This window comes from Furipterus horrens, unplaced genomic scaffold (genome assembly GCF_987537825.1).
Source record: "Furipterus horrens unplaced genomic scaffold, mFurHor1.1.pri manual_scaffold_7, whole genome shotgun sequence".
In the NCBI taxonomy this organism is placed as follows: Eukaryota; Metazoa; Chordata; class Mammalia; order Chiroptera; family Furipteridae; genus Furipterus; species Furipterus horrens.
In genome coordinates this window covers 14,034,908-14,062,470 of record NW_028327177.1, presented here as the reverse complement: position 1 = coordinate 14,062,470, position 27,563 = coordinate 14,034,908, and the positions used below count along the sequence as shown (strand labels likewise).

At 40.5% G+C, this 27,563-nt stretch overlaps 1 protein-coding gene across 2 annotated transcripts in view; it reads right to left on the bottom strand.

Moving 5' to 3' along the window:
* SAMD12 (sterile alpha motif domain containing 12) overlaps nt 1–27,563 on the bottom strand; it is a 323,498-nt gene that overhangs the window by 136,564 nt on the left and 159,371 nt on the right. For both annotated transcript variants that reach the window (XM_090283426.1, XM_090283427.1), the window contains exon 4: nt 5,988–6,128. In XM_090283426.1, coding sequence (XP_090139552.1) covers nt 5,988–6,128 — 141 coding nt within the window. The remainder of the gene's footprint in view (nt 1–5,987; nt 6,129–27,563) is intronic.

Sequence of the window (27,563 nt, the reverse complement as noted above, 5' to 3'; positions counted from 1 at the left end):
ATGTTATCATACGTAAATTGTACTTAAAAACAGTGAGAAAAAGAATACTTCATTGGGAATTAGGAGAACTGGGTTCTAGTCTCAGTTATGCCACTAACGAGCTGTGTCACTATGGACTATCCTCTAATCCTCTTTGGGTCTTGGTGCCCAAATCTGTAAAATGAGATTGGAAAATTTCTCAAAGAGTCTATTGCTATGTTTTATAAAGGCTTTCTTCTTTAAGCTAGGTGGTGGACCGGATGTCCTATTTCAATTCAGATGAACTACTTCAGTTGCTGAAGTATCTTTGCAGGGTTGAGGGGACCAAAATACCCAGTCTGTACACATGGTTCTGAAAAGTCTTCTTGGATTGGAAAGTAGTGTTTCTAATTTGTGTTGTTTCAAAAGATGGAGCTTTGGGAAAGTCCGTCTGGTCATGAAATTTGCAATTAAAATTTGACACATATATTTGGACAATGTGGAAAAAGTCTTTTGGGGAACAGTGATATTTAATGAGCTATAACTGGCCTCAGTAAACAATCATGCTCTTCTTCTTTTTTTCATTTTGTAGGCACTAATTAAAAAGGCATTTGAAGATGGATGTTTTTACTACTTTCATCTGCCCTCTCCTCCTCTGGAAACACTACTTTCTATTGCATGAATCTACCTAACTCTCAAAGTTGCTCTTATATTTGTACACTAGCCACGCATTTGTAGACAAGAAAGACACTGAAAAGGAGCCAAGAGTGGCTCCATACTATAGTGTCCCTAGGGTTGAAGAAAGCATTTACAACTCAAAATGCAAGATACTAAGAATAAAAACAATAATATCAAAAGCTTATATTTTTAAGCTTGTAAAGTAGGGGCCCACAAATCATGCTGAGAAATTATGCTGGTACATGATGTTTTATTGGAACATTGCTATGTCCAATTCATTTAGGATGGTCTGTGGTTGCTTTCACATGGTACAAATCACAAGGACTGAAATACTTACTGTTTGGCCTTTTATACCAAAGGTCTGCTGGCTCACTTTCACAGACTATGTCATGAACTATGCTATATGGCTTCCACATAACAGCTCATTTAATCATTAGTACCACCATGAAATAAATAGGAATTATTATTCTCATTTGACAGATCAGAGGTGGTGAAATGTAATGGATAAAAAAAAAATTGTTGTGGAGGCAGACAGACCTGCACTATTTTACTAGTTGTCAGACTTTTGGAGTATTGCTTAAATTCTCCACCCTCAGTTTCCCCATGTTAAATTGGGGCCAATAACAGTGCTGATTATAGGAGGCTAAATGTCAGGAGTAGATGTGACAATTAGTGCAGTGCTTTGTATATCGTAAACATTTAACACTCATTAGCTATATAAGAAAAGCTTTTAGTATCCCTTGGGTGTTCTCTTCCTAGAAATATCGTCCATTAATAAAACGCTAATGATGCCCATCGTATGGCTGGTTATAGATTAATTTGAAGGATCCCAAAATAGTTTGCACTGTCGCTCTGTTACATAAGGCACCTTTCCCTTTGTTTCTCATGAATCAAGCAAAAGGAAAGTATAATAATGACATTTTTGCTCTGCACTGCATTTCCCAAGAGAGAACTGAAGGTGCACTAACAAGGCGGAGTTACCTACAAGAGCAGGCCAGCAAGCCAGCCCACCATATCAACACCCCTGAGGTGCAATGGCTGGACACACAAGACCAAAAGGCTGCATGGAGGAAGGAACCGCTTCAAAGGCACCAAAGGAAACAACGTGAAAGCGGGGCCAAACATTGATTATGTTGCTTGCAAATGTCAGGTAGTTACAGGGCTGTTGTGAACAAAGGCACGGAAGTCAGAGGCCCAAATCTCAGCTAAAAGACAGCTCTGGCGGTAGATGATGAGCAGGTTCAGGAATTGCTGTCAGGCTGAGTTGACAGTGCCTATAAATAGAGATATTTACTATGCATCCACCATACACATTTCTTAAATGCCTTCCAGTTCTTGTCTTTTGGTGAGCATCCAGAAGAAGGAGAGCAAGCCAAAAGAGGGCAAATGCTTTGTTTTCCTTGAATTCAGGTGACTCACAGCAGCTAGGAGCAGCTCTCCCAGTTCATTTCTGACCAACATGGCCTTATGACTACCCTGGGGCTCCTGGCCAACTGGGTGAAAATGACTGGTGTAGAATTAGAAGCTTAAGACAAGTTTTAAAACAGCAACCAAAAGTTGGAAAAGTAGGCTTAATTATCTATTATTTTATTTCCTCTAGAAACACGGCAAAATGAGTATTCAGAGAGTGTATTAAATTTGGAGGTCTGATTACAAACTGATGTAACTGATTTGATGTTTATGTGTTTAATTTCTATATCCAAATTAATGCTGTTTCCTTGAGAGAAAATATTTAGAGTCTACTCATTTATTTCATTACAGAGTTGATTTCCAAGTTTGTGGCAGGTTCTTTTGAATGCCTCCAGAGGTAGCAAGACTTCACCCATTGAGGATGGGATTCCTCTTTGGAAATGGTAGCCAAATATTTAGCTCTAGATCTTGTAAATAAACTGGGTAAGCAAGCATGGTGAAGCATGATAGGTCAAAAATAAAACTTGGAAAAGACAAACAATCCAGTTAAACAATAAGCAGAGGATCTGAATAGGTGTTTTTCCAAAGAACATACACACATGGTCCATAAGCACCTGAAAATGTGCTCAGCATTGTTGGCCATCAGGGAAACACAAATCAAAATCCCAATGAGATGCCACTTCACGCGTATCAGAATGGTTATAATCAAAAAGACAATAACAAATGCTGGCAAGGATGTGGAGAAGTTGGAACCCTCATACATTGCTTATGGGAATGTAAAAGGGTACAGCTGCTTTGGAAAATAGTCTGGCAGCTCTTCAAATGGTTACATATGGAGTTATCATCAACAATTCCACTCCTAGGAATATACCCAAGAGAAATGAAAACAGGTTCACACAAAACTTGAGCACAAATGTTGAAAATAGCATTACTGATAATGGCCAAGATTCAGAAACAATCCAAATGCTTGTCAACTTATTCACAGATAAATAAAATGTTACACTCATGCAATGGAATATGATTTGGGAATAAAATGAAATGAAGTGCTGACACATACTTACAACATGGGTGAACTTGAAAAACACTAACTTAAGTGAAATTAGCCAGTCACAAATGACCACATGTTAAATGAGTCCATTTATAGGAAATGTTCAGAATAGGCAAATAGACAGGAAGTAGATTAGAGGTTTCCAAGGGTTGATGTTTGGGGGGTGTTGGGAGGAAATGGAAAATGACTTTGATGAGCAATTTTTTTTCTTTTACTTAAAATTGAGGTAACATTGGTTTATAATATTATATAAGTTTCAGGTATACAATATATTAATTCAATATCTATATACACTATAGCTTGCTCATCACCCAAAGTCTAGTTTCCGTCCTTCAATTCTTATTATAGCAAACATATAACCAAAATATTTTAAGGCAACCCAGCTGTCTTTAGAATGTCTATTTTCAGAAAAAAAAAAAAAGAAAAAAAGAAAAAAAGAAAACAGTCCACAAACTTGCCAACTTTTTGTTTTATGTTTTCAAAAGAAAGCATCTTTTTGATAAGGCTATGGATTTTCAAAAGGCTGCCTGACATAAAATGAGTTTGAACATTAACATGTAAAGGACAGGCAATAAGAAAGGTAATATGAGTGCAGATAAAATATCCAAGAGCTGGAGAATGCTACCTCTTCTAAAGGGAATAGAATGAAAGGATTCAAAATGCACAGCTTTTCAAAGCTACAGAAAGTGACAACAACAGAATTGAAAAGGCTGAACTTAGCATTACCTTCCCAGAACACAAACATATATTTAGCTTAATAGACTTGAGTACTATCTCAGGAAAAATCTTATATATTATGCATTTAGGGCAATGAAAACTAGAAAATGATTTTGCAAAGCAAACAGACTTCAGGCTGACAGTAGCACAGATAAAAAAGAGTCTAAGGCACACATGGTAAATTTAGGTCTCCTTTTTTAAATATATCATCACAGGAGGAAAACAAGAGTGGAGCAAACCTCAGATGCTAAATAGAACTTAGCAGAATGATGCATACAATTATGATTGAAGCCTTATAAAAAAGTGTGTGTATTTCCTAATTATAACTGTAATATGGATTTATGCTAGAAAATTTGGGGAATACAGAAAAATATAAAGAAAAAATTAAAATCACCCACAGAGAGAACTAATATCAAAATATTACATATTCATTTGTAACCCTTTTTCTATTTACATGTAAAAATATGTTTTTTTTATAAAATTGGGCTCATATTATCACTAAAATTTTATATATTGCCTTTCCCCCCACTTCCTAGTACTTCTTGAATACTTTCTGATGTTACTATATATTCTTTGAAGATGGAGTATAAATGACTGCATTATACTGGATCTTATGATTTAAAAAAAAAAGTTTTAGAGAGAGGGGAATGGAGGGAGAAAGAGAGGGAGAGAAACATCGATGAGAGAGAGAAACATTGATTGGTGGTACTTCACTTTGTACCCCAACTGGGGACCAAACCCACAGCCAAGGTCTGTGCTCTGACTGAGAATTGAACTCATTACTTTTTGGTTCACGAGATGATGCCAAACAGCTGAGGCCACTGTCCAGGTCTAGATCTTATGAATTTAAGCAGAACCATTTGATTCTTTCCATATTGCTGGACCTGTAGGTTGTCTCAAATTTTTCAGTTTTATAAATAGCATTGTGTTAGACTTTCTTGTGAGAAATCATTGAATCTCTATAATGTACCAAATTCAAATTTAAGTTACTCAATGTACCAATACCTATAAATTTACCAGTGGAAGTCTCTGGAGACCAGTACAAATAATGTATAACAAATAAACAATACTATTTTCCTGTCACTTGAAGTCTGCGTTTAGCCTCTGGAGCAGGCATCTTTCAGGCAGTGCATTACTTCCTCTAGGCAAATGGACTATTGCTAGGTTAATCTAAATGCAATAACATAAAGCTTGGCTGACCCAGATTTCTGGAATATCAGTATGCATGCAATTATAATATCCTATAGATTGAAAATATCCAAGGCTCAAAAATACATATTTTATTATCCTTTCGTTTAAAATGATATATCATGGGCATTAAAATAAAATAAAGGGTTATAGCCAATGGAGGTTGAGAACAACAAAATCTTATGTAGACATACAAGCTCCGTGTAGTGTAACTTAAAAGTTTTCTTCAAATTCTAGTTTTAGGCTGTCACTTCCAGTTACAGGACTCTTAAGTGGTCTCAACAGACTGAAGTTACTAATGGTTCTTGTTTAAAAATGTAGGGTCTCAACGTTCCAGTTTTAAATTCCCTATAGTCTATATTTTTAAATGGTTCTATTTTCAAGATTCTAAGTAGAGTTTCTCACAAACTGTAAAGTGTGTGTGTTTACATATACACATATGGGCACATACCTCTAACATGCTCTTCTCCCATTAGTCAGTGACAAGCAAAGTGAAGCGAAACGCAACAAAAATCCCACTTATGTCACTGGGCATATATGAACTATGGAATCACGCAGATCCCAAGACCTTCTTCCAATTGGAAGTCAGACTAAGACAGCCTGGGCTGCACCGTACGGTTGTGCAGATTGTACATGGGACAGCTCTAGGGGGAGTGACCGTGTCCTGTCGTCTGTGACCGGTCCTCTCTGGGGCTGTGCGGTGCACAACCTACACAGCTCTATGTGATGACCTCGAAATTAGCCAAGACAATACTGTTCGCCCATCCTTTCCTTATTTGTGCATCCTTCCCCCTGGTGAGCTATGAAAAAGAGAGGTTTTAGGGAGAAAGTGGTCTTGAAATCTAGACACGTTCTTTAAAATAAAGGAAATGCTGCAAACAAACAAACAGACACAACAACAAACAATGGCAGTTTCTCCCTGGCTCCCCTGTGTCATGATGGCAAGAGTGGCCTCCCTCCCTCCTCCCACCTGGAAGCAGCAGGGTACCTTGTGTGAGTAACTGTAGGTTTCTGACTTCTTCTCGCACCTTCAGCTGGAGCACCTGCTGCAAGATGTGCTGCCGGAGGGTTTCCTGGGCAATCCCCATTCGCTCAAGCTTTTTGTCAGTGAGCCTCAGCAAGGCTCGCCCTGCAGGGTTTCAGGAAATAAAAGGAGAAGCAAGTGAATACGGGCTAGAGAAAGAGTTCCATCCTAGCCTTGGCTAAATCTGCCTTATCAAAAGTTTCCGCGTAAACACAGACACTTTAGAATACAGGGTCCCCCATTATTCTGCTTGACAGGAATGGATAATCTGGATGAAAAAAAAATTAAAAAACCCTACACATTAAAAAAAGAGAAGCCTAACTTTTATCTAATATTAGCAATCCCCAACTGACCCACACACTGAGTTAAATAAAACAGCAACATTTTAACCTGGGTATTTGGGTCACGGATTGCAGGTTTCCATAGAAACAATGTTCTTCACTGGGTGATGGGCTCTGAGGCTGGCCCACACCACTGACAATTCAGCTGAAGACCTGGATGCTCTGCCTGTGGTTAGAGAGAAACTCCAAGGCCGTTTAACCCGGGTTACAATAACGTTTCTGTGAAATATGCATTTCAGGTTCCAGTTTTAGTCTGCAGCATGAACTCGCCTACTGTACGCCTGGGGCTGGGTTCCATCTCCAGCTGGTGGGAGCTAAGGCTTCATCCTGATCACTGGCCTAAGGCATGGGTTCCAGCAGGGGTGAGGGTGAGAGGAGGAGGGTGAGGGAGGGCTGCAGACTGCAAATCTAGGAGCCTCGGGGTGTGAGTGTCTGCAGTGTGCAGACATCCCAGATCCCGCAGACAGCCTGGCGGGGCTTCCTTTCAACCCCTTTCTTTCTCTGGAAGGTCTGCATGCTTCCCTTGTCACTGTGGTTTCCATCAGATCCCCCAATTCTCCCCTCTCTGGGCTTGCCTTGAAATAAGCACACTTCCATTGTGAGAGCCGAGTATAAGAAATACAGAGAATGATTTCTGTTCAATGTCCACAGCACCACCCCGTGCTCTCGCCCCCAACACCCCCAGTCATCACACTGCAGCTCTTTTCTCGATTGATGAAGAATATACAGAGGTCACTACGTGTGATCAATGCTAAGTCTTTGGGTATAACAGCACATACACTTCAGAAGATGAATGGTCTACCTCTTCAAATAAGAAGCCCAATAGTCAGAAGGTGGGGTTAATGGGCACACTGAGAATCTTATGGACAAAATCTGGTTCACTATTTTCCTTGGATGGTTTCTACAGTACCACGCAAGTCTTGATTTCTGAAAAAGCTTTGCAGGAATTAGATCATTTCCAGGAGCAAAAGTCCCATCAATCACCTATCCTAACCCCTCCTGTTGACCACAAAATAAGTGTCCCCAATAAATGTGATGCTGCTTTTGATGCAGGTATCAGGAGAGTGATAAGTAGTCAATCGTCAATTCCATCCTTTATTACAATTTATATTGTCACTTTCTGTTGTTTGTCATAGAAACCCAACTGTTCATTCAACAAACATTTATTGAGCACTTACTATGTCCTAGGTTTACTCAGTGTGTTCTGTAGGCAGCTGCCTACACAGGAAGGAATCAAAGAAGGGAAAATCAATTCAATCTCAAAAAGCAGAAGCACCTACATTTCCTAAGACCCGACACTGCTATTCAGGTGATCTAGGCTGCTGGGCCATTCACAGACTCCTAGATCCTGGGAGATGAAAGAAACACCAAGACCTTCCTATGGATTGTACTCCTGGCCTTTTACTTCTTTCCTTTTCAAGTGTTTGTTAAGCACCATGAAATGCCCGGCACGTCCTAGGTGCTGGGATTGTGCAGACAAGTAGTGTCTTCTGTACCCAATGACTTTACCATTTACTTTGAGAGATGGGCAATATACAACTAAACTGATATGTAGGGGAAGACAGGGACCCACACTGGCAGGATGGACCTATTAGAGTTTGAGTGGTTAGAAAAGACCTCTCAGAGAGGTAACACTGGAACATCTACAAGTGTCAAGCCAATTACACTGGGAAGCACAATTTTTCATTGAGTTAGATCTGACACTTGTTTTTGACTAACTTTTGGCCTCTGAATCCAAAATGACCCCAGTTTTTCTCTATCATGTCAACTTTTTAAGGTACAAGATACCCTCCCTTTGTCCCAAAAATCATACAAAATGTACATACAAAGGAAAATAAAGAAAAAATTACCTGAATATGCTGTTTATCTAGAGTTATTTTATTCATATAAAGGCTATATATTGTTACTGTAAGTCAAATCGTGTACAAGTAGTAAAGTTCTGCTACCAAACATACATATTAAAGTATTTTATCTTTTCAAATGACAGGCTAGGAAATACCAAATTGAGAGACTTGAAACAGTCTCCTTCAGGTGGCAAAGCTTTAACAAATAGCTTCATGAGACCCGGTTTTATGTGCAGAGCTGGGAATATAATGTTCTTTCTCTCAACAAGTGGCTCGTGTGGAATGTTTGGATCACCAGGTTTGAGGTCAGATCTTGGAGGCCAGTTTGACCCCACCCAATGCTTCTCACGAGCTCTGCTGTCCCACATTCACAGGAAACAGGGATGCTTGGTGCATCCGCGTAGCTGACCAAGAAGGAAGCAGACCATTTTAAGGTCAACACAGATGATCCAATTGTGCTTGTGATATTGCAACAGATCAATGACTCTTTTTATGTCTTCATATTCTTCACGAAAACAAACTGAATGGCCAATTGGGACTGCACCAAATAAATTGCCATTGTGGAGGGGGACACACTTCAGGCTCTGCTTTGAGCTATCGATGAACAGTCACCATTCAGTCGTGTTCTAGATTGGAATTCCCAATTCTTCCATTAAACCGTGTATGTCATGGCAATACACAAAGCCACCGTCACTTCAAAAGTACTACAGAAGTGCACTTTCTCTTGATCGAAAGTAGGATACTTTTGCTCCTTTTTCAAGCAAGTTTTTCTTATGTAGCCTTGATGCTAGGAGCTCTGAAGCCTTTTTGGATAGTCCCAAATCTCGTGCCAAATCATTCAACTCATGCTGATCAAATCCCTTATGAACTGACTCATCTTCAATTTCAAAATCTTCATCGTTGCTGTCACTTAGTTCTTCACCATACCCCTGTTTTTCGAAAGAGGGTAGTTCAGCAAAAACTGGCACTGGGATTTCAGCTGAATGAGGCACTGGGCGTAGAGCTGATGGTAGACTAGGATACTCTCTTTTACATTTATTTTTCTTGTTCTATCCTCACGTTTTCACTATACAAAAGGAACAGTGAGTTGAGTGCTCTCTGGGCTCTCGCCAAACCATAGGGAACCAAATGGCAATTTATCATGTGTTCCCTTCATCCACATCCGCAAACTCAACACATCGCTTGCATACCTTATGAGGGACCCAAGACTTATCTTGATCACCAAGTTTTACTTTAAAATATGCAAAACAGGCTTGCCTGACAAATGCAGTGATGTTTGTCCTTTGGGAATGGTGAAAATACCACAGATATAACAAAACAAATCAGGGTTGTTTAGGCACTTACAACGAGAAAGAGCAGAGGCAGACGTGATCTGAAGGAAAGGAAATAAGTACTTATGTAAATAAAAAAATAACTTCTGCTAACTCCTTGTATACAGACAAGAACTCGGACTACACTTTGAAATATGATTCACTATATAAAACGGCAAACAACCTCTCACCACACTGTCTCATATGTAACTGAATAGCCTAGACAAGTATGAACCTGTCACTGGTCTCCAAGGTCATCCCCCACCCCTCCCCACCCGAAGAAGGTTTGCTCTCAGCCAATAGGAGAGCACTAGTGCTTCCCTCGATCCAGGCTTGATCCAGCTTAGAGTGGTCGCATTAAGGTAAGCTGTAGAGAAAAACTTGACGTGATAGGAGAAAACTAACTACAGTTTTGAAATCAGCATGTCTATTTAACTCTAAAACAGCTGAAAAATCAAACTCAACGGGAATTATGTTAAAAATTGTTCCCCTGTGTTAGAGAAATGGCAGGAAGGCTAATGTCACGAGGGAATAGTAGGCAAGAAGAGAACAACAAGAAATGAGGTTTGAAGGATAGTGGGGCCAGATCACACAGTACGTCCTAGGCCTTAGTAAAGAGCTTTGGTTTTATTCTGAATGTGGAAAGGCTGGTGCAAGGGATGACTTGGGCACTGAAAGATTCTCTGTAGTCACTGTGTAGAGGATGGATTAGGGGTCGGGAGGGAAGTGTAGGAGCAATGAGAAGAGTTGGCATGCTGCCAGGGTCATCAAAACAGGAAGTGATGGCTCCCTGGACACGGGTAGAGGTGAAGGAGTGGAAAGAAGTAGTAGAGTCCTGGATATATTCTCAAGGACTTTGGGATGCCTAGAAGAGGACTATGAAGGAGCAGACATCAAAAATGACTCGGGTTTCAACCTGAGCCCCCAGTGGCGGGGGGCATCACTTCAGTAAAGGAAGTGGAGTCACTGCTCTAAGACAGGATGAGTTGGTGGAAGGAAATCACATTATTGGTACTACTATTTTTTTTTCTTTTGAGAGCACTAGGGATATGGAGAAGTAATGAAAAGGAGAGACATCAACACAGAAAGACAGTTCAAATATTCTACTTTCTTCCTGGTAGTGCTTGCATTCCTACAACATTCTTCTCAAAGCTGAGTTGACTGGAGAGGTGAAGTCAGCATAGGTATATCCTGTTGAATTTAGAGAAATAAGAGGACCCTCTTACGGCCCAAGTTCTGTATTGCTTAGCTCCAAGTGGTGTCTTCAGTGCTAAAAATATTTCCCAGGACCCCTTGTAGAAGTCCTAGCCAGGGACTATTCCGTGAGGACGTTTACCCAGCAGGAACAGGGTTCTGGTACTGTGCTAACAATCTCGGAAAATTAGAATTTTGCTGCAACTGAAGCTTAGGTACATACATAAAAGCTTTGTTGTATGTGACCCACTACAATGTCAGCTCCATTAGATTAAGTATTTTTCCTCTCAGGTTCCCATGGTTAGAGGTTCCCTACTGTTGCCTATGTGCTAGTACATAGTAATGCTCAAGAAATACATATGGAATGAATATGCTTGGTGCTAAAATGAATGTTGTCTTTGTTACTCACATACTGATGATCTCATGGTCATTACATTACTGTCTTTTCTGGGTAAGACACTTGATTGGAAACTGACTCTCAGATAGGACAACAACAATGAGTAGCACAGGGGAGAGGCTGCATTTCATTGGTGGCAATCACAGAAACACACGCCAAGTGAAGGAAATAGAGAACTTGAGAAGAAATGAGTACTTTGCTTTCCTGCAGGCTTAAAGAAAGACAAGTGTCTTGTTCTGCTTCTGAACAGGTACCAAGTGAGACTCTAAGGATGGGCAGCAAGGCCAGGTGAGAGACCAGCGACTCAGAGAGGGGTGGATTTGTTTCCCATGGTTGCTATAACACATCACATACGTGGTGGCTTAGACCAGCGGAAATTTATTCCATAGAGTCTGGATGCCGGAGCTCAACCTCAGTGTCACTGGGCTGTAGTCATGGTGCTGGCAGGGCCACCATACTCCCTCTGGAAGCTGTAGGGAACATTTTTTTCTGGAAACTTCCAGCTTTTTCCAGCTGCCACACTCCTTTGTGACTACATCACTGTAATCTCTGCCTCTGTCTTCACATCACTGTCCCATGTGTGTGTGTGTGTGTGTGTGTGTGTGTGTGTGTGTGTCTTTGTAATCTCACCCTACCTCTCTCTTATAAGGACACTTGGGATTTGATTGAGGGCCCGCTTAAATAATCCAGGATAATTTCACATGAAGATCCTTAATCACAACCACAAAGACCCTTTTTCCTTGTAGGGTAACAGTTATAGTTTCAGAGATTAGGACCTGAAATCTCTGGGTGGCCCTTATTTCACCTACTATAAGCCAGAGGGAACCTCTGAGCTTTCTGAGTGTGGCACAGGATTCTTGGTGTTCACATGGAGAGCTGAGGTTCAGGGAGTGACTTGTCTAAAACCACACTAGAAATGGGGGGAAGATTCAGGTCTCAACATTCATGTCCAACCTTGCCTTTGGTATTTAGTTCAGGTGCCCACTCCCCACCTGCATCTTTTCTGCTCAGAGAATGGTCGCAAAAGCCCTGTCACAGCTTTTCAAGATGAAAGGTCACGTGCCATAAAGCACAGTTGGAAATTTCAGGATTAGATGGAGGATGTGGCTTCAGCCCGCACCCTACTGGGAAGTCTTGGTACCACTGCAAGTGGCTGGGACTCCTCCTTTCCCAGAGAAGTGGCTGAATTACACACAGGGCCTCTTTTCTGCTAGGAATAGAGGCCACTGTACAGTTCCCCAAATAAATGGCCACTTGTTTACTGGGTTACCTCCAAAGCTGTTCTTGGGTAAAGGCTGGCACCCTACTTCAGTCCTGGCTAGGCCAGAGAAACAGAGTGACAGGTGGCAGGCATATAACAAGTGTCCCACTTCCTGAACCTGTGTTTCTTCATCTCACTATTATTCTAAAGTTGGAATTTCTGGAACAAAGAAATAAGGAGAGAGATGTAATCGTCAAAGCATGAGCTCAGGAGCTAAAAGGAAGAGATACATGCCCAGAACAATGCCTCTGAGTCTTCATTTCCTCATCTCTACAATGAGGATGAAAATGACACTATTCCACAGGGTGACTGTGAGGATCAAATGACAAAGCACACATGCCCTTGGCAAACTGGAGTCACTATGAGGATGCAGTTTGGGTTGTCTAGTTCTTTGGATGGCTGAGAATGCTTCTTCCTTCTCTTCTTCCTCATTGTAACAATGATTATAATAGTAAACATTTACTAAGCAATTACTATGTTTTAAACACTGTCCTAGGAGCTTTACACGGATGACCTCATTTCCAACTATTCTTAGCAGATACTATTATGAACTATCATTAACTAAGAGCTACGCTCCACAGCTAACGGTCATACACACACTGAACTGCACACCTGGGATACAAATACACACAGAGGCCATTTAACCACCTCCCCAAACTTCTGCCCAGGAATTCTTCAAACAGACCTGATGGGCTCCCCAAGCCCGCTTCTGCCAGTTCTCACCTAGCAATCCCCACAAGGGCAGGTGAGAGGCTGATGGCCAGGGACAGGCCACTGTTTCTGATGACTTAGAGGTAAGCAGTGCAAGCACTGGCATAACTTCATGACATGCAAGGCTGCGATGGCCCTCGGCCTTTGGTCTTCAATCAGTGGAGCCTGACGGGGCACTGAGGGGTCTTCGAGAGCAGCCATTGAATCATCTGCTCCAGCACTGTGCAGACTACCTTCATCTATAGCATGGGCTGAGCATGTCACACTGCTAGGAAGTGGGAAAGAAAGATAAATAATTTCCCCAAAGGGACAAGCACACAGGTTCTTGGAGAGCCCATAGGTGGGGCACTTAACTTAGCTGGAGTCTTTGAACAAAAAACAAGAGTCAGGAAGGAGGGAGAAGGGAACCCAAAGCACAGGGAACAGCATAGGCAAAGATAAGGACACGAAAATCAGATGGAACATTTAGGGAACTTCAAGAGACTTGGCAGTGCTAAGCATGAAGCGTGAGGCAGGGAGCATATTGTGTAGGGGTCTCACTTGCCATTTCATGGTGCCCCCCTGGTAGGTGAACCAGTCTTACTCTTTTTCCCCCCAACCCAAAGCAGCACATAGGAGACACAGAGATGATGTTCTCAGTTGTAAAACACTCCCATTTGTAGAACTAGTAATGTGAATAATTAATTTTTGCCTATACTGCATCCCTTGCCCATTTCTGGTAAAAGAATCTCTCCTTTGTCTTTTGAAAGCTACTCCTCCTCACCTGGTGGGCATTGTAAAAAAAAAAAAAAAAAAAATCCTATAGTATTTCCACTCCTAAAGTACTGTATCATTTTCTTGCTTATTAAGTTTATTTTTTAGTTTGTGATTCCCTTCTGCCCCCTCCCACAATGTAAGACCCACAAGAGCAGGGCCTGACTCAATATAGGCGCTATGTAAATACAGTCTTTGCTAAATTAATGCTGGGCGAGTGACCCAGAAGAGGCAAATAAACAGTCTTTACTAGAATTGCTTTGGTTTCTCCGATCACATCTCAACGGACAATATAAGCCAAGCCTTGCTGTCAGTGCCTGTCTTTGCCACCATATGGAGAGATTTTGCCAGAAAATTAAGATAACAGCGGAGCAAGAGATAGAGCTGAGAGACTGAAAGAGAAAAGTAGGGTGAGAGAAGGGAGGGAGAAAGATAGGATAGCATCATTGGATTTCCTGAACAGAGCCTGGCCCGAAGTCAGATGCCCCTCAGTTCCTCATCTTTATGTAAGTCACCACTGTAGGGAGGAGGTTAGTGAGCTGAGCTCATTCAGTGCACGTGCACCCAAGAGAATCTTGACTTACAGATCCAAGCTTACGTGTAATTCTCACTGATTTGTTATCCTGTCCCGCTTATCCTCATTTCAAGAAAGCCCATCTCATGTAGGAGAGTAAGAATGATATGAACCTACAGGAATTTGTTTTCCAAATATTAATCATTGGCAAATTCTGGTATTTCGATTAGAGTTCCTTACAAATTATTTGGAATACGTTTTAATTCCGATTGTATATTTCTGCAAGTTTGACGCACCTGGGGCAACGTCCTCATCCAATTCCACCAGAGGTCACAAACTCAAATGTCGCCAGGATGACGTAAAGGTGTGAAGAGAGCCACTCTAAGGGACGATGGGGTTCGGTGGGCCACAGTGCACGAGACAGTTTTATTTTCCTGAAGTGAGCAATCCCCACCTATTTTAGCTAGAATACAGGCTGAGTGTTGCCACTTCCATTTTTAAGACCTGGAAGTCCGGAAGTCTTATGAAGTCTCCCAATTTAAAATTTGCCCACACTTTCCATCCCCCCCGAGAGCCAAACCAGTCATGTATGTGGATCATATCGGGCTCACGAGTTGTCACTTTCAACATCTGACTTTAGCCCTCCTTCCGCCACAGCCCTCCCACTGGCAACGGAAAGTGACTTGGGCAGTCTCGCCAGCAGGGTTTCCATGGACTTTAGGAATGGACTTCAAGCTCTGGGACTCTGTTCTCTACAGCCTCTTCTAAATTAACAGCCGGAACCAGTTTTCTGTTTTTTATAATCTAAATGTGCATTGCAAATCCTTCCTCCTTACTAACCCCCAGCCTGATTCCTCATTTCCTAAAGGTGACTGCGAGTCACCAGTACCACAGGTACCAAGGACTCGGAGGTCAGCCAACCCATTGCCTCATTTCCTGGCAGGAATGTGTACAAAACCTTCCAAGACCAATACGTCTCTTCTCATTTCCACCTGAGAGCACAGCCCACTCTTCCCAGCCTGAAAGCCAAGGCCGGTCACCCACTTGGTTACATTTCAAATGGCTAGGAGTTAACTGATGGCCCTTCTCTAGGCCGAAGGGGAGGCGGGTTAATGGACAGTTGCCTTGCTGCTACCGTAAGTAACGTGCCATACTGATGTGAAATGTACGCATATATTGATACTTTTCAACCAGACTTAGGTAAAAAGACTGTTTTAGACAATCTAGATTTTTGGTTGGATATATTCAAGTGCTGAAGATATTAACAGCGGTAAACTGAAATAATGTTAATTGCCACCTGAAATAGAAATTCAGAAAGAAATGATATATTACAATGTTTTTCAGAGTGAAGATGTGGCCATGTACTATTTTTTTCTGCTCTTTAAGAAAGAATACATAGCTTCCAAACAGTAAATTCAAGGTTAAATCCTTTAATATTGTTGGTAGTACATAGAATTACGAAATCCCCTCCAAAATTAATTTTAAAAAAATCCTAAAATGTTTTGTTTGGGGATTCTGTTTTAGTAGCCAGGAAGGCTCAGTAATTACTTCCTTTGCACCTCAGAGCATATTTTTCAAGCAAAGAAGTCTAGCACCAACATAATACAGACTATAGCCAAAGATTTATGATATCATAAACAACCTTCAGGGTCTTCTCTGTTTTTGATAGGTAGAGCAAAACGCTGGGTATGTTGGTATTTGTCAGCATATTTATGCATTGTTTTGGGATTCTCTGTTCATTGAGTGTCACTAGGTAAGCAACCCACTGAGCCTTAGACATCTTCTAAAATTACTTGACAAGAAGCCTGTGAGATGCCTATTGCCCATCCTCGCCCGCCCCCTCAAAATTCTACTGATGGCCGTAACAGCCAAACTCATACACTGCCCCTATGCCGAGTGGGTATGCTGGCTGTTGTTACACTTGAATTGATTTGAACTAGTGACCCATCGCCAAAGTATCGTTTAAAACATTTCAAAGTTACTTTGACTTGCTCTTCCTGATACTTAGGAATTGTTTTCCCTCAAACTTTTAAATGTTTAGCTTTATTAGCATCAGGGATCCCTTTAGTAGAAAAAGGAACAAGTGAGGATTGTCCTTGCTCCAGATAGATTCAGTAAAGGAGATAAAAACAGTGTTTCTGCCTTCAGGAAGCTGAAAAAGATATCACCTGCAGATGTAAGATCATCAAGCATAAAACAGCCAAACAGCGAGTACAGTATGTCCCCATTTAACACCGTTGATAGGTTCTCTGACTTTAAGTGAAACAATGTATAACGAAACCAATTTAACCACAGGCCAATGGATATAAACAAGAGTTACGTTCCTATGGCATCTTATCAACGTTATAACGAAATGATGTTGAACGAAATGATGTTACTTGAGAACTTGCTGTACGTGATAAAACCTGTAGCAAAGACCATGAGGACCATGAGATCTAGAGGGAAAAATAGAGGTGAAGAGTACGATGTGTGAGTTTTGAGGCAGAAAGAACAATATTTGCAAATGTTCTGTGTAGAACAGTGCTTTCATTGAAGGCAAGAAGACCAGGGAGGGTGCAGGCCAGTGACTTGAGATGAGGAGAGAGGAGCAGACAAGGGCAAGATCACTCGTGGTCTTGGAGGCAAATCAAAGGATCTCGTTATTTACTCCAAGAGTGACATGAGGCAATTTATATTTTAAAACTCTCTCTCTGGCCGCCTGTAAAGAATCATCTCAGTTGAGGGTCTAGGTATGGAAGTAGAGAAACGAGTTAGGAGACGGGAACTTTTGTTGGCCCATAGATGACAGTGGCTTCTACTAGACAGGTGGTGATGAGAAGATGTGCAGAGAGGAAATGCTTTGCATGCAGGATCAAAAGGATTTGGTGATAGCCCTGGCTGGTGTGGCTCAGTTGATTGAGCGCTGGCCTGAAAACCGAAAGGTCACTCGTTCATTCCCAGTCAGGGCACATGCCTGGGTTGCAGGCCAGGTCCCCAGTTGGGGGCGTGCAAGAGGCAACCAATCAATGTTTCTCTCCTTCTGTCTCCCTCCCTCCCTCCCCTTGTCTCTGAAAATAAATAAAATCTTTAAAAAAAAAAAAGAAGAAGAAGAATTTTATGATAGATTTGGTATCTGAGGCATAAAAGAAGGAAATGTCAAGGAAGATCCCTGTGTTTCCGGTTGAGGCAATAAAAAAAAAAAAAAAAAAAAAAAGAAACTGCAGTTGTTGACATGGGGAATACTGAATGAGCAAATGTGAAAGAAAAGATAAATCCTTTTGGTGAGGACTATCTATGAGATATTCAATAGAAATGTAAAGTGGGCAAGTGTACATACTGGAGCTCCAAACAGAAGCCAAGTCTGAGGCTTAGCTTGGGAGCCACCATCACAGAGTTGACATACAAGTCCATGGTCAAAATGAAAGGAAACACATTTGGAGTAGAGGTCCTAAGACTGATCCTTTGAGGACCTCTAGAATTGAGTAGGTAGATTAGTGACATAGGCCAACAGGGACACTACTAAGGAGTGGCTGGAGACACTGAAAGAAGTCTCAGAGAATGAGGTATCAGGAATGTGTCAAGAATGAGAAGTGGCCATTTGTGCAAATGCTGAGATGCCTTGCAAGGTGTAGTCAATAGAACATGCCTGGCAATCAATGTAAGGTCCTTGAGGTGTAAAAACCTTGAGTGTACAAAGTGTCAACAGTGAAGAGTCTAACACTTCAGGTGACTCAATAACAGACCTTTTCTCCTAGATATCTTTTTTTGACCCAACAGACAAAGATAGAGGATTTACATGGAAATGGACCTATGAACCCTTGATATTATCATCATTATTATCAATGATAAAAACATCAACAACTTATTGGACAGTTATTATGAGCTGGGAGTAACTGTGGACAATTTCTCAATCTTTTATTCTTTGGGACAGTCCCCTGGACAGGTTCATTTATTACCTCTGTTTCTAAAAAAATATGGGCTTGAGAATTTGAATGACCATGATCACATAAATAGCAAGAGATGGTAGAATTTTGAATTATTATTTTTCTATTCCAACACTTGTCTTCTCTACCCATTCTGATGCCTGGGTTTCTCTGCATATGAACAGAGCTCTTGAAAAAGATGAAAAAATTAAAAAAAAAAATTCTAGCCCTCATTAGAGTGCTTGCTCTATAGTGGGCCATCAATAAATGGTTGATGGAAGGGTGGGAGAGAGGAAAAAATAGAGGGAGAAATACCAGAGGTATCTAGAGATCAGACAGTTTAGACCACATCAATTTTTAAGAACAATCACCTAATATAGGAAACCAATGAACAACACAAACAAATGAGCAAAATAGAACCAGAGGCATGGAAACAAGGAACAGACTAACAGTGACCAGGGGGGGAGGGGGAGGGAAGCAAGAAGGGGGAGGGAAGCAAGAAAGGGAAGGGTCTAATCGAGGAACTAGTATAAATGACCAATGGACATGGACTACAGGGCAGGGATTGAATGTGGGAGGGTGTGGAGGGTGGAGGAAGAGGAGAGTAACAGGGGAAAAAATGGGACAACTGTAATAGAAAAACAATTTAAAGAAAGAAGAGAAAGAGAGAGAGAGAAAAAAAAAGAATAATCAGTTCTACTGACTGGGATAGACTTAGTGCTGTGCTACTTAGATCTTCCTGAAGGACTGATAACTTCCCACATGTTGAAGAGAGTCTTGTCTGATGACTGTTCTCAAGTGTAAATGCTTCTTTTCACCTGGGCTGAAAGATACACCTTGTCCAAGGTCAGGCTTATAGCCAACGACTGGTGGATGAGGCAGGGAAGAGAAGGTACAAAGATCCAACCCTCCAGGCACACTGGCCCCAGCTTGGGACAACTCCAAAGGTCAAGCTCAGCTCCAGAATCGTAGCCCAACTCTTCTTTTTGCCCAGTCCTGCTTCTTTCATTTCCTCCACAGGTGTTGAACCTGAGGACACCACCCACTAAATGTCCAATTTGCAGATCTTCTCTGAGCCCTAAACTCTGACAAGGTTTCCCTGGGCAAAGCAAGGCCTGAGTGATTCGCTGCCATAAACCTTACATGTTGCCTGTGGTGCTTTTAAACAGCCCAGGTGGCTTCCCTGTGCCATCCCACAGGCTTCTAGGTCACCTACCTTCACAGATATATGTGCAGGGAATGAGAATGAATTTTAATAGTGACTTCTGCAATCCATAATTAGTAAGATAAATCTGCTGCTAAAAATTCTGTGCGTATATCATCTATGGGTTTTATAAGTGTGCCTCATTTCCATAAAGCATTATGTAATTGTAACATGCTATGTATTGGAGCACTATGTAAATCATAAATACATATGTAGGCATACACACATATTTTCATACACATATGAACATCTATGTATAATCTATTTTACTCTGTGTCAGGCATTATGAAAAATGCTGGCCATGACTTAACTCCCTGGCTTCTCAGAGGTGGGCAAAACTACTTCTGTTTGTTTTTCAGACGAGAAAACTAAAGCTGACAAAGACTTCCCAGCTAGAAGAGTCGATGCCTCGTGCCAAATCCAGGACCATCACACTTCAAAACCTGTACTTTTAATCACTATACCACTCTGAACATTAAATTGAGTGAATTTCTTAGAAAAATTTGTGAATTTGATAATAGGATAACAAAAACAAAATGAGACTCAATGATCCCTAATTTCATAAATTTGGGTTTTGTATATGGATTTCCTTAAATCAGAAGACACCTAGAAATACATATAGGTCAAAGTCACAAACAACACTATAGGGAAATATATATAGTGCTGTCCTTTGCCCCTTGTAAGAGCTGCATCTTCACGGCCACTGAAGTGAGCTTGCCTTTACAATTGAAATGTTTTCCTTTCTGCGCAGAGTAATGGAGCACAGCAGCATCCATGCTTTGGCTCCAAAAATCTGTAAACCAACACACACTCCACCAACTTGTGACTGGGAGAACACATGCTCTCAGAAGCCAGGAGATAGCCTCTGTCAAAGGGGGGCCTACTCCAATGAATACTGATCAGCCACTAAAAACAAGTGAGATTGGAAAAAAACATCTCATAACTGATAAAGGTATTGCTATCATAACATCAACAGCTTGAATTAGATGAAAACTATATTGGTTAAATTAAGTCTTCTACATAAAAATGTCAAATGTTACAACTTCACTATTACAGTAATAGCTTTAGAATGTGCCTAAACTGAAGAATTAGATGATACCACCCTTAGAAATTATTGCGTATAGAATTGTTAGGTCTAAATCTCTATTCGAACATGAAATTTCCATTGGTTTGGGTTGCATTTCCCAGTGCTACATCATCCCAACCCAAGCCATCCAGACCATTTTTGTATTTTGCTTTCACCAAAAAGAACTTAAGTATTTGTAGTGAATATTCCTAGAGTTCTCTCTTAATCACAGAATGATATAAAAACTGGACACAGGTGAAAACTGAAATTCATAAATTTCTTTCAGACTTTCTTTGGTAATAAAACAATAGTCTTCCAGGTTTCTTTTTGCCTCAGGTCATGCGTATTTTCTGGATTGGATTATTACAGTTTGGGGCTTTATTTGAAATACCAAAACATTAAAAACCCGTGAGGACCTAGAAGTCAGACCTCTTAAATCAGCTAAGTCATGAGATTCATTGCTGGGATCAAACACAGGCACAAACATAAAACATCTGAAGATATTGGAATTGTACAAATATCTACTAAAGGCACTTCTGCACTTAACCTTGAGATTTTATTTTCAGAATGCCATTCTATCACTTACAAATGTAGCCACATGATTTTTTCAATCCAACTTTTAAGATGAAAGTAAGCCTTTCTTGAGCGTGATTTACATTTTGCTCATTTGTTCCCTACAAATTATATTTTAGGCTCAATATTCTGATTTATGAAGCTTCATTTCCTTGTCTTCCCATAAGAAAAGGGCACATGTTTCCAAGATTAGATTCTAAACAACCCACTGCAAGTGATTATTAAAACCTCTGTAACACAGGAAGTTTGAGAAGAAAATCATATGCCCACAAAAAAAAAATAATAATTCAGTATTACAAAATCATTGAAATTAGAGACGGATAAAACCTATTAGGTCATCTATCAAAAAAAGAACATGTGTTTGAGACCCAGATTTAATATGCCACAGATATTGGGTCACCAGAGGTGCCTCTAATCTTTTGATCAAGTGGAGAAACTGAAAAAGAGCACTTAAGGAGCTGAGCCCTTAATCAAAGGCAAGTCCTCACGGATCAAAATATCAGAGAGAAATAATGTGAGATGCAGAAGAGAGGCAAATGGAGACATGACAGGGAAATATCAAGGAGATAAAACTTGATCTGAACGTTTTCTAGATAGAGAGGAAGTCATGTTTGATATCCAAGATGTTCATGCTGACAGTGTCCAGGGATGGGTTTATAAGGGGCCTGTCACAGCCCAGAAAAGCCAAAAGGGTCAAAGGTTAAAGGGTATTATTGTGTGGGAAACCCCAGCCTTTCAGCTCTGGAATGTAACGACCCTTAGGAATCTGCTCTGTTTTCCTTCTGGTACAGAGCTAAGGCGAGTAGTCAACATTCTTCTGAGCGTGTGTGTTGGGGAGAAAGGAGGGCTGGGAGTAGGCCTCTGTGGTGGTAAAGGAAAACCATAAAGGAACATAGGCTGGCGTTTACCAAGACAACCAGCAAAAGTATCCAAAAACTCTGAGCATGTTCACGTTACACAGCATGACCTTTGACAACACAGATCTTTGGTAAGGCATAGTGTGATTGATCTTTTATTGTATTTCATCATTAAAAAACAATCCGATGCTAGCAGCTAGTTGCTACAAGCCACCGGAAAAAGAGAAGACTGCCAGAAAACAGTGAAATGGGGTGAAAAGAAGTTGCTGGTGAGCAATCTCTAAAATTTATCAGAATCCCATCAAGAGTCCACCCACACACCGTGCACTGTGAATTGGGTCCAAAGCTTCTCTCCTGATTTATGGCCTCTTTCCGCACACACACACATTGAGGCTGGCATTGGCCCGGAGAGGGGATGCAGCATCTCCAGGCTGGCTTGCCAATTCCTTTACTGTGACTCCGAGAATTCAAGAGCATTTGTTCATTTCAGCCAGGTCGCTGTTGCAATAGGGCTAGTGAAAACAAAAGTAAAGAGATAAAATGTGTCCTAAACTGTTGAGCAAATTGGGCTATAATTCTCAGTGGAAATGGCAAGTAAGATCTACTATACTTTTATAAATGTTACATGTAATATATAACGTGTGTGTGTGTATGTGTGTGTTTGGTTTTTAAATTGAGATACTATAGCAGAATGGTTAAGAGGAGGATATTTTTTCTCATAATATGTACACATATCAAAACCTCAAGTCATACATCTTAAATATATACTCTTTTTATTTGCCAATTATACCTCAATAAAAATGGGAAATAAAGAGTAGGCGTTCTGGAGTCAGATTGCTTAGGTTTAAATTCTAGCTGTTTCAGTTATTTGCTTAGTAAATTTGAACAATATTTTAAATTCTTTTACCCTCAGTTGCTACATGTGTTAAGGAGAAGAACATATAATAATAGTTTCGGTTTCGGCAACCGTCCGTCTCGAGAGACGATGGTGTAGCTTCTTAAGAGTCCATCTGCACCGCCGAAAATGGTTGTGCAGTCCGACTCGGGAGTGACACGGTATCTGTCTCCTCCTGTGTTGAATCGACATCTTGCGATGACGCTGGAGTGTCCTCTCCAGTGAAGCTGAAGCTACAGAGCCTGGGCAGGGTGATATGGAGGGTCTGCTGTTGCCCATGCAGCAGACCCCCCCTCTCTTCGCAGCTGAAGGGTCCAAGGGAAAGACGGAGTCAATACAGCTTGGCTTCAGGTGCGCCGCAGGAGTTGCCGGTGTTGACTACAACGTCAAACCGCCTTAGGGACTCCGGCTCCGGATTTTCTGTCGGGGTTTACTCCCTTAGCCTTTCCCCTGAAGAGGTATGCCGCAAGGCAGCGGAGGTTTTTTGGAGTCAGAGTTTTCCTTCTCTGTATAATAATAGTACTACTTATATAATAAGGTTGCCATGAGGATATGGACCATAACAGGTCAACCTTAAAGACTCACATCTGACAGGCTTATCATGATACAATATAATCAAGTGCAACATGAGAAATAAATCAGAGGCGGAAGCTCTGTTGAGGGAGATGAACAACAGTGCCATCCTCTTATAGGAAGAACCTGTAACTCAAATGCAGATGACCATGGGGTGACTAATGACAAGACAAAAATGTTGCCATGCCTGTGGAACACAGAGAATATATTGTACTTGGTCTTCAGCAATATGATAAGCTTGGTGTGATAGGTTTTATTTGCTTGACTGATCAACTTTTGGTCTTTATCCTATCTCTGACCTTCTTGGGTCCGTCAGAGAACACCAGGTAGGACAAAGACCAAAAGTCTGCACTCATTTTAAAAATTCTTGGACTCTCAAAGAAAGTTCAAACATTTTCTTGGCTTCATTTTCTTGCTGGAATCCCATCTATTGAGAGTGGGTGACGTCTTCAGAGGCTTTCCTGATTTCAGAGTACCTCCATTGTTAGCTTGCATATACAGTAAACAGAGATTTCACCTAATGTTTCTTAGCTGCCATTTGAAGTTTGCAATTCAAATATATACATATTGGTGTACATATAAACTTTAATGTTCATTAGAATTACCAAGGGAGTTTGGTATGTATGCAGAATTCAGAAAGAGGAATTCTGACTTGGTGGATTCAGGGTGAGGTTGGCATGACGCATACTTACCTAGCACCCTGAATGGGGCTGAGGCAGGTGATATGGTGATATATTTACATAAGCATCAGCTCAACACATGCCTTACTATTTTATACTTATAGCACTACAATTGGTTACATAAAATTAATGGCCCTCTGTCTGAACCTATACTTTCTTTTATCTCAAAATTGTCTTAGGTCAAGAATGAACTGTTCTTACAGCTCTCCTACAATGGCTAAAATTAAAAACACTGACAATACCAAGTGTTGACAAGGATGTGGAAGAACCCGAAGCTATCATGAACTGCTGGTCAAAGTGTAAACTGGAATAATCACTTTTGAAAACTTTGGAGTATCTATTAAATCAAACATAAACAGGGCCCAGCAATTCCATTCCTGGGTATGGAAATGAATGTTTCTTTCCACTGAAAAACATGTATAAGAATGTGCTTAGCAACTTCATTCAAACGAGCCCCAAACTGGAAATCATACTAAGTTTCTCAGCAATGGAATATTGAAATTTTGGATATATTCGCTCAATGAAATATTATTCAACAATGAAAAAACACAGACCACAGTTACACTCAACAATATGGATGAATCTTAAAGAAAATCTTGAGTGGAAAAAGACAAGCACAAAATAATTTTTTTAAAAAAATGAATAAATCTGACCTACAGTGGTAGAAGTCAGAATAGTGATTCACTCTAAAGATAATCCCCTGGGAGAAGGCAGCAGATTTCTATTGAAATGACAGAAACATTCTACATAATGAGCTGAGAGGCTTACATGAGGGCATGCATATATGTAAAAAATTATTGAACTGTACATTTGAGGTCTGTGTTCTTTACAGTGTGTAAACTACCCCCCCCCCAAAAAATAAAAAGAGATAGTGAGAGAGAAAAGAAAAGAAAGGTAGGAAGGGAGGGAGGGAGAGGAGGAGGAACAGAGGAAGAGACAAACCACTTTGTTCTAGAACTCAAAAATCTGGAAAACAAGTTTGAAAGTCTTTGGGTCTTTGCCCCTAATGACTTTACAGGTTTTATTATGTTCCTTCTTAGCCATCATCATCACAGGATATGAAGAAAGTCTAGATAAAGAAAATATTTCCTGTTAATAAATATTAACAGTCAATGGAAATCATATGTGTAAACAGAGAGCAAGGAAACTCTTGTTGATTTTCTTTTGGCATTCTATGATCAGCCATAAAAATATTTTCCATGCATAAATACAACAAGGTTCAATACATCAGGAGGCTAGAGAATGCTGGTTTAACTAGATTACATAAGCTGGACTCAAGCACATTAAAGTATTTCCCTCCAACCAGAAAAGAGTCTTAATGAGGAAAAGCACATGTCTTCCCTCATATGAGCTGGGTCCAATAATTCTTATGAGACAATTAGTTTAAAATAAACACTATGCATTCCTAAAAGAAAATAAATCACAAAATGATAAACTCAGAAGAAAAATTCTTTTTTGCATTTATTAAACTATGAAGGACTCTGCATGGATAAAAATTTTGAATTTATTTTAAAAGTTTTATTCTTTTACAAATAATCAGCTAGGGATGTCCTCCTCCTCACCTCCTTGACAAATGTCACTGGAGGGACAGGCAGTGAAGTGGGTCCAGGATTGAAAACAGTTTTCTATTGCTGCTTCCAAATTATTACTCTGTTCTCACTAAAGAGACCTTTTGCCTTTGATGTTCATATCATCCTCCAATTGCCCTTTTACCTCTCTGCCCTTATCCCTCTTCTCATCCACCCACATCCTTGGAGGAATATGACACCTGGATCCAAGACTCATATTACTAAAATTCCTACTCTCTACCATACAAATTAATCTACTATTTTCCTACTATTACACTATTCTAGTTACCCACCCTCATAGCCACACTCTAGACTTTGTTATCACTGTGAGTTACGTGAGCTCTTCGAGTTTAAACTTCATCATCAGCCTCCTCTCTGCCCGGTTGTTCTCTCATTTCAGGTTCAATCTTATGTACACTGAACTGCCTGTACCTTCCTTTCCCCCATCTGAGCTCACTTGATATGTCTATAAATCCCCATGTGAGCTCCCTTTCTCACACCATGCCTACACTTAATTGTGTACCATACTCCCTTGACAAAATCCTCAAATTCAGTGTCCGTTGTGCTTATGCTGCGACAGACTAGCTAACTGTCAAAGATGGCACTAACCACCTGCGTTCTCAACCTACACATTTTGGAGAGAAGTTGCACCTGTGTGCAGACGACTGCCAGTACAAGCTAAGTCATGGTCTCCATCCTCACCTGGACTCTCAGACCCGTCAAACAGGTCTTTCTGTGAATCTCCTCTCAACTCTGCACTGCTACTATTCCAAATTCCCCAGTATGTCATCCTCCTTAGCCAACCAGTACCCAACATCCCTTAGAAGTGTTCTGCTTTGTAGACAAACCTGGGCTGGCAGATGAGAACCCTCTCAATTTTCTGCTCTAACGCCAACTGACTGCTCTGGGATCAATGCAGATAAATTTTCACCTTACACCTGACTAAAAAGGAGTCTGGAAGAATCAAAGTAGTTTGCTATCTTGGTTTTTCCAGTTTAACAGTTTGTTTTGTAGCAAATCTATTCCATAAAATATTCTTACTGAATTTGCTAGGTTATCTGCTTTTAGTTCGGAAAGCTCCATTATTTGTTCTTTTAAAGAAAGTCTACTTATTTAATTACCAAGAATTCTCTTATTTCAAGTAAAGATCAAATGGCCATAGAGGCTCCAAGGAACATAGGTAAAGCCTCTGAATAAGAAAGTTTAAATTTAATCCCAGCATGGCAACTGCTGTACTATATGGTCTTAAGCAAGAATTTTCAATGCCATATGCCTTAGTTCTCCCATTAAAAAGAACCAAAAAGGTATTAATACTGCAAACGCAGCTCAGCTAATTGTTAAAGAAAATTAAATGATTTAAGAGACTTATGAAATGTAAAACCCAAGGCATCAAGGTGAAATTACAAATGAAAAGGGGATGAAGGGGAGGGAAAATTGTTAATCTTCACTGATAAAGGAAGTTAATTTTTCAAATCAGCCTGCAGTGGAAACGCATTTCATAGAAAAATAAGTTCTAATTTTCCACAATGTTTTGACCAGATCATTGACCATGAGTTGTTGTGAACGATGGAGATTTCTGCAACCTTATTTTTGTTGATGCTACAGCAATTTCATTCTTCATTAAAAAGATATCTAGTGCCTACACTGTGTCAGACTTTTTAAAAAATTAATAATGCAACATGTATTTATTGAATGCCCTCTACGTCAGTTGCTCTCATTATGATGTGTTTGCACCCCACATTGTGCCAGATGACTCATCGGGGTGTGGTAAGAAAATATTAGACTACATATCCATATTTATTTTTTTAACCTAAAAAACAAAAAAATCCATTAGTTGAACGTTATGGGGCATCTAAAGTATTTCCCAAGAGGAAAGGGAGAGTTCCTAGGTTTGATG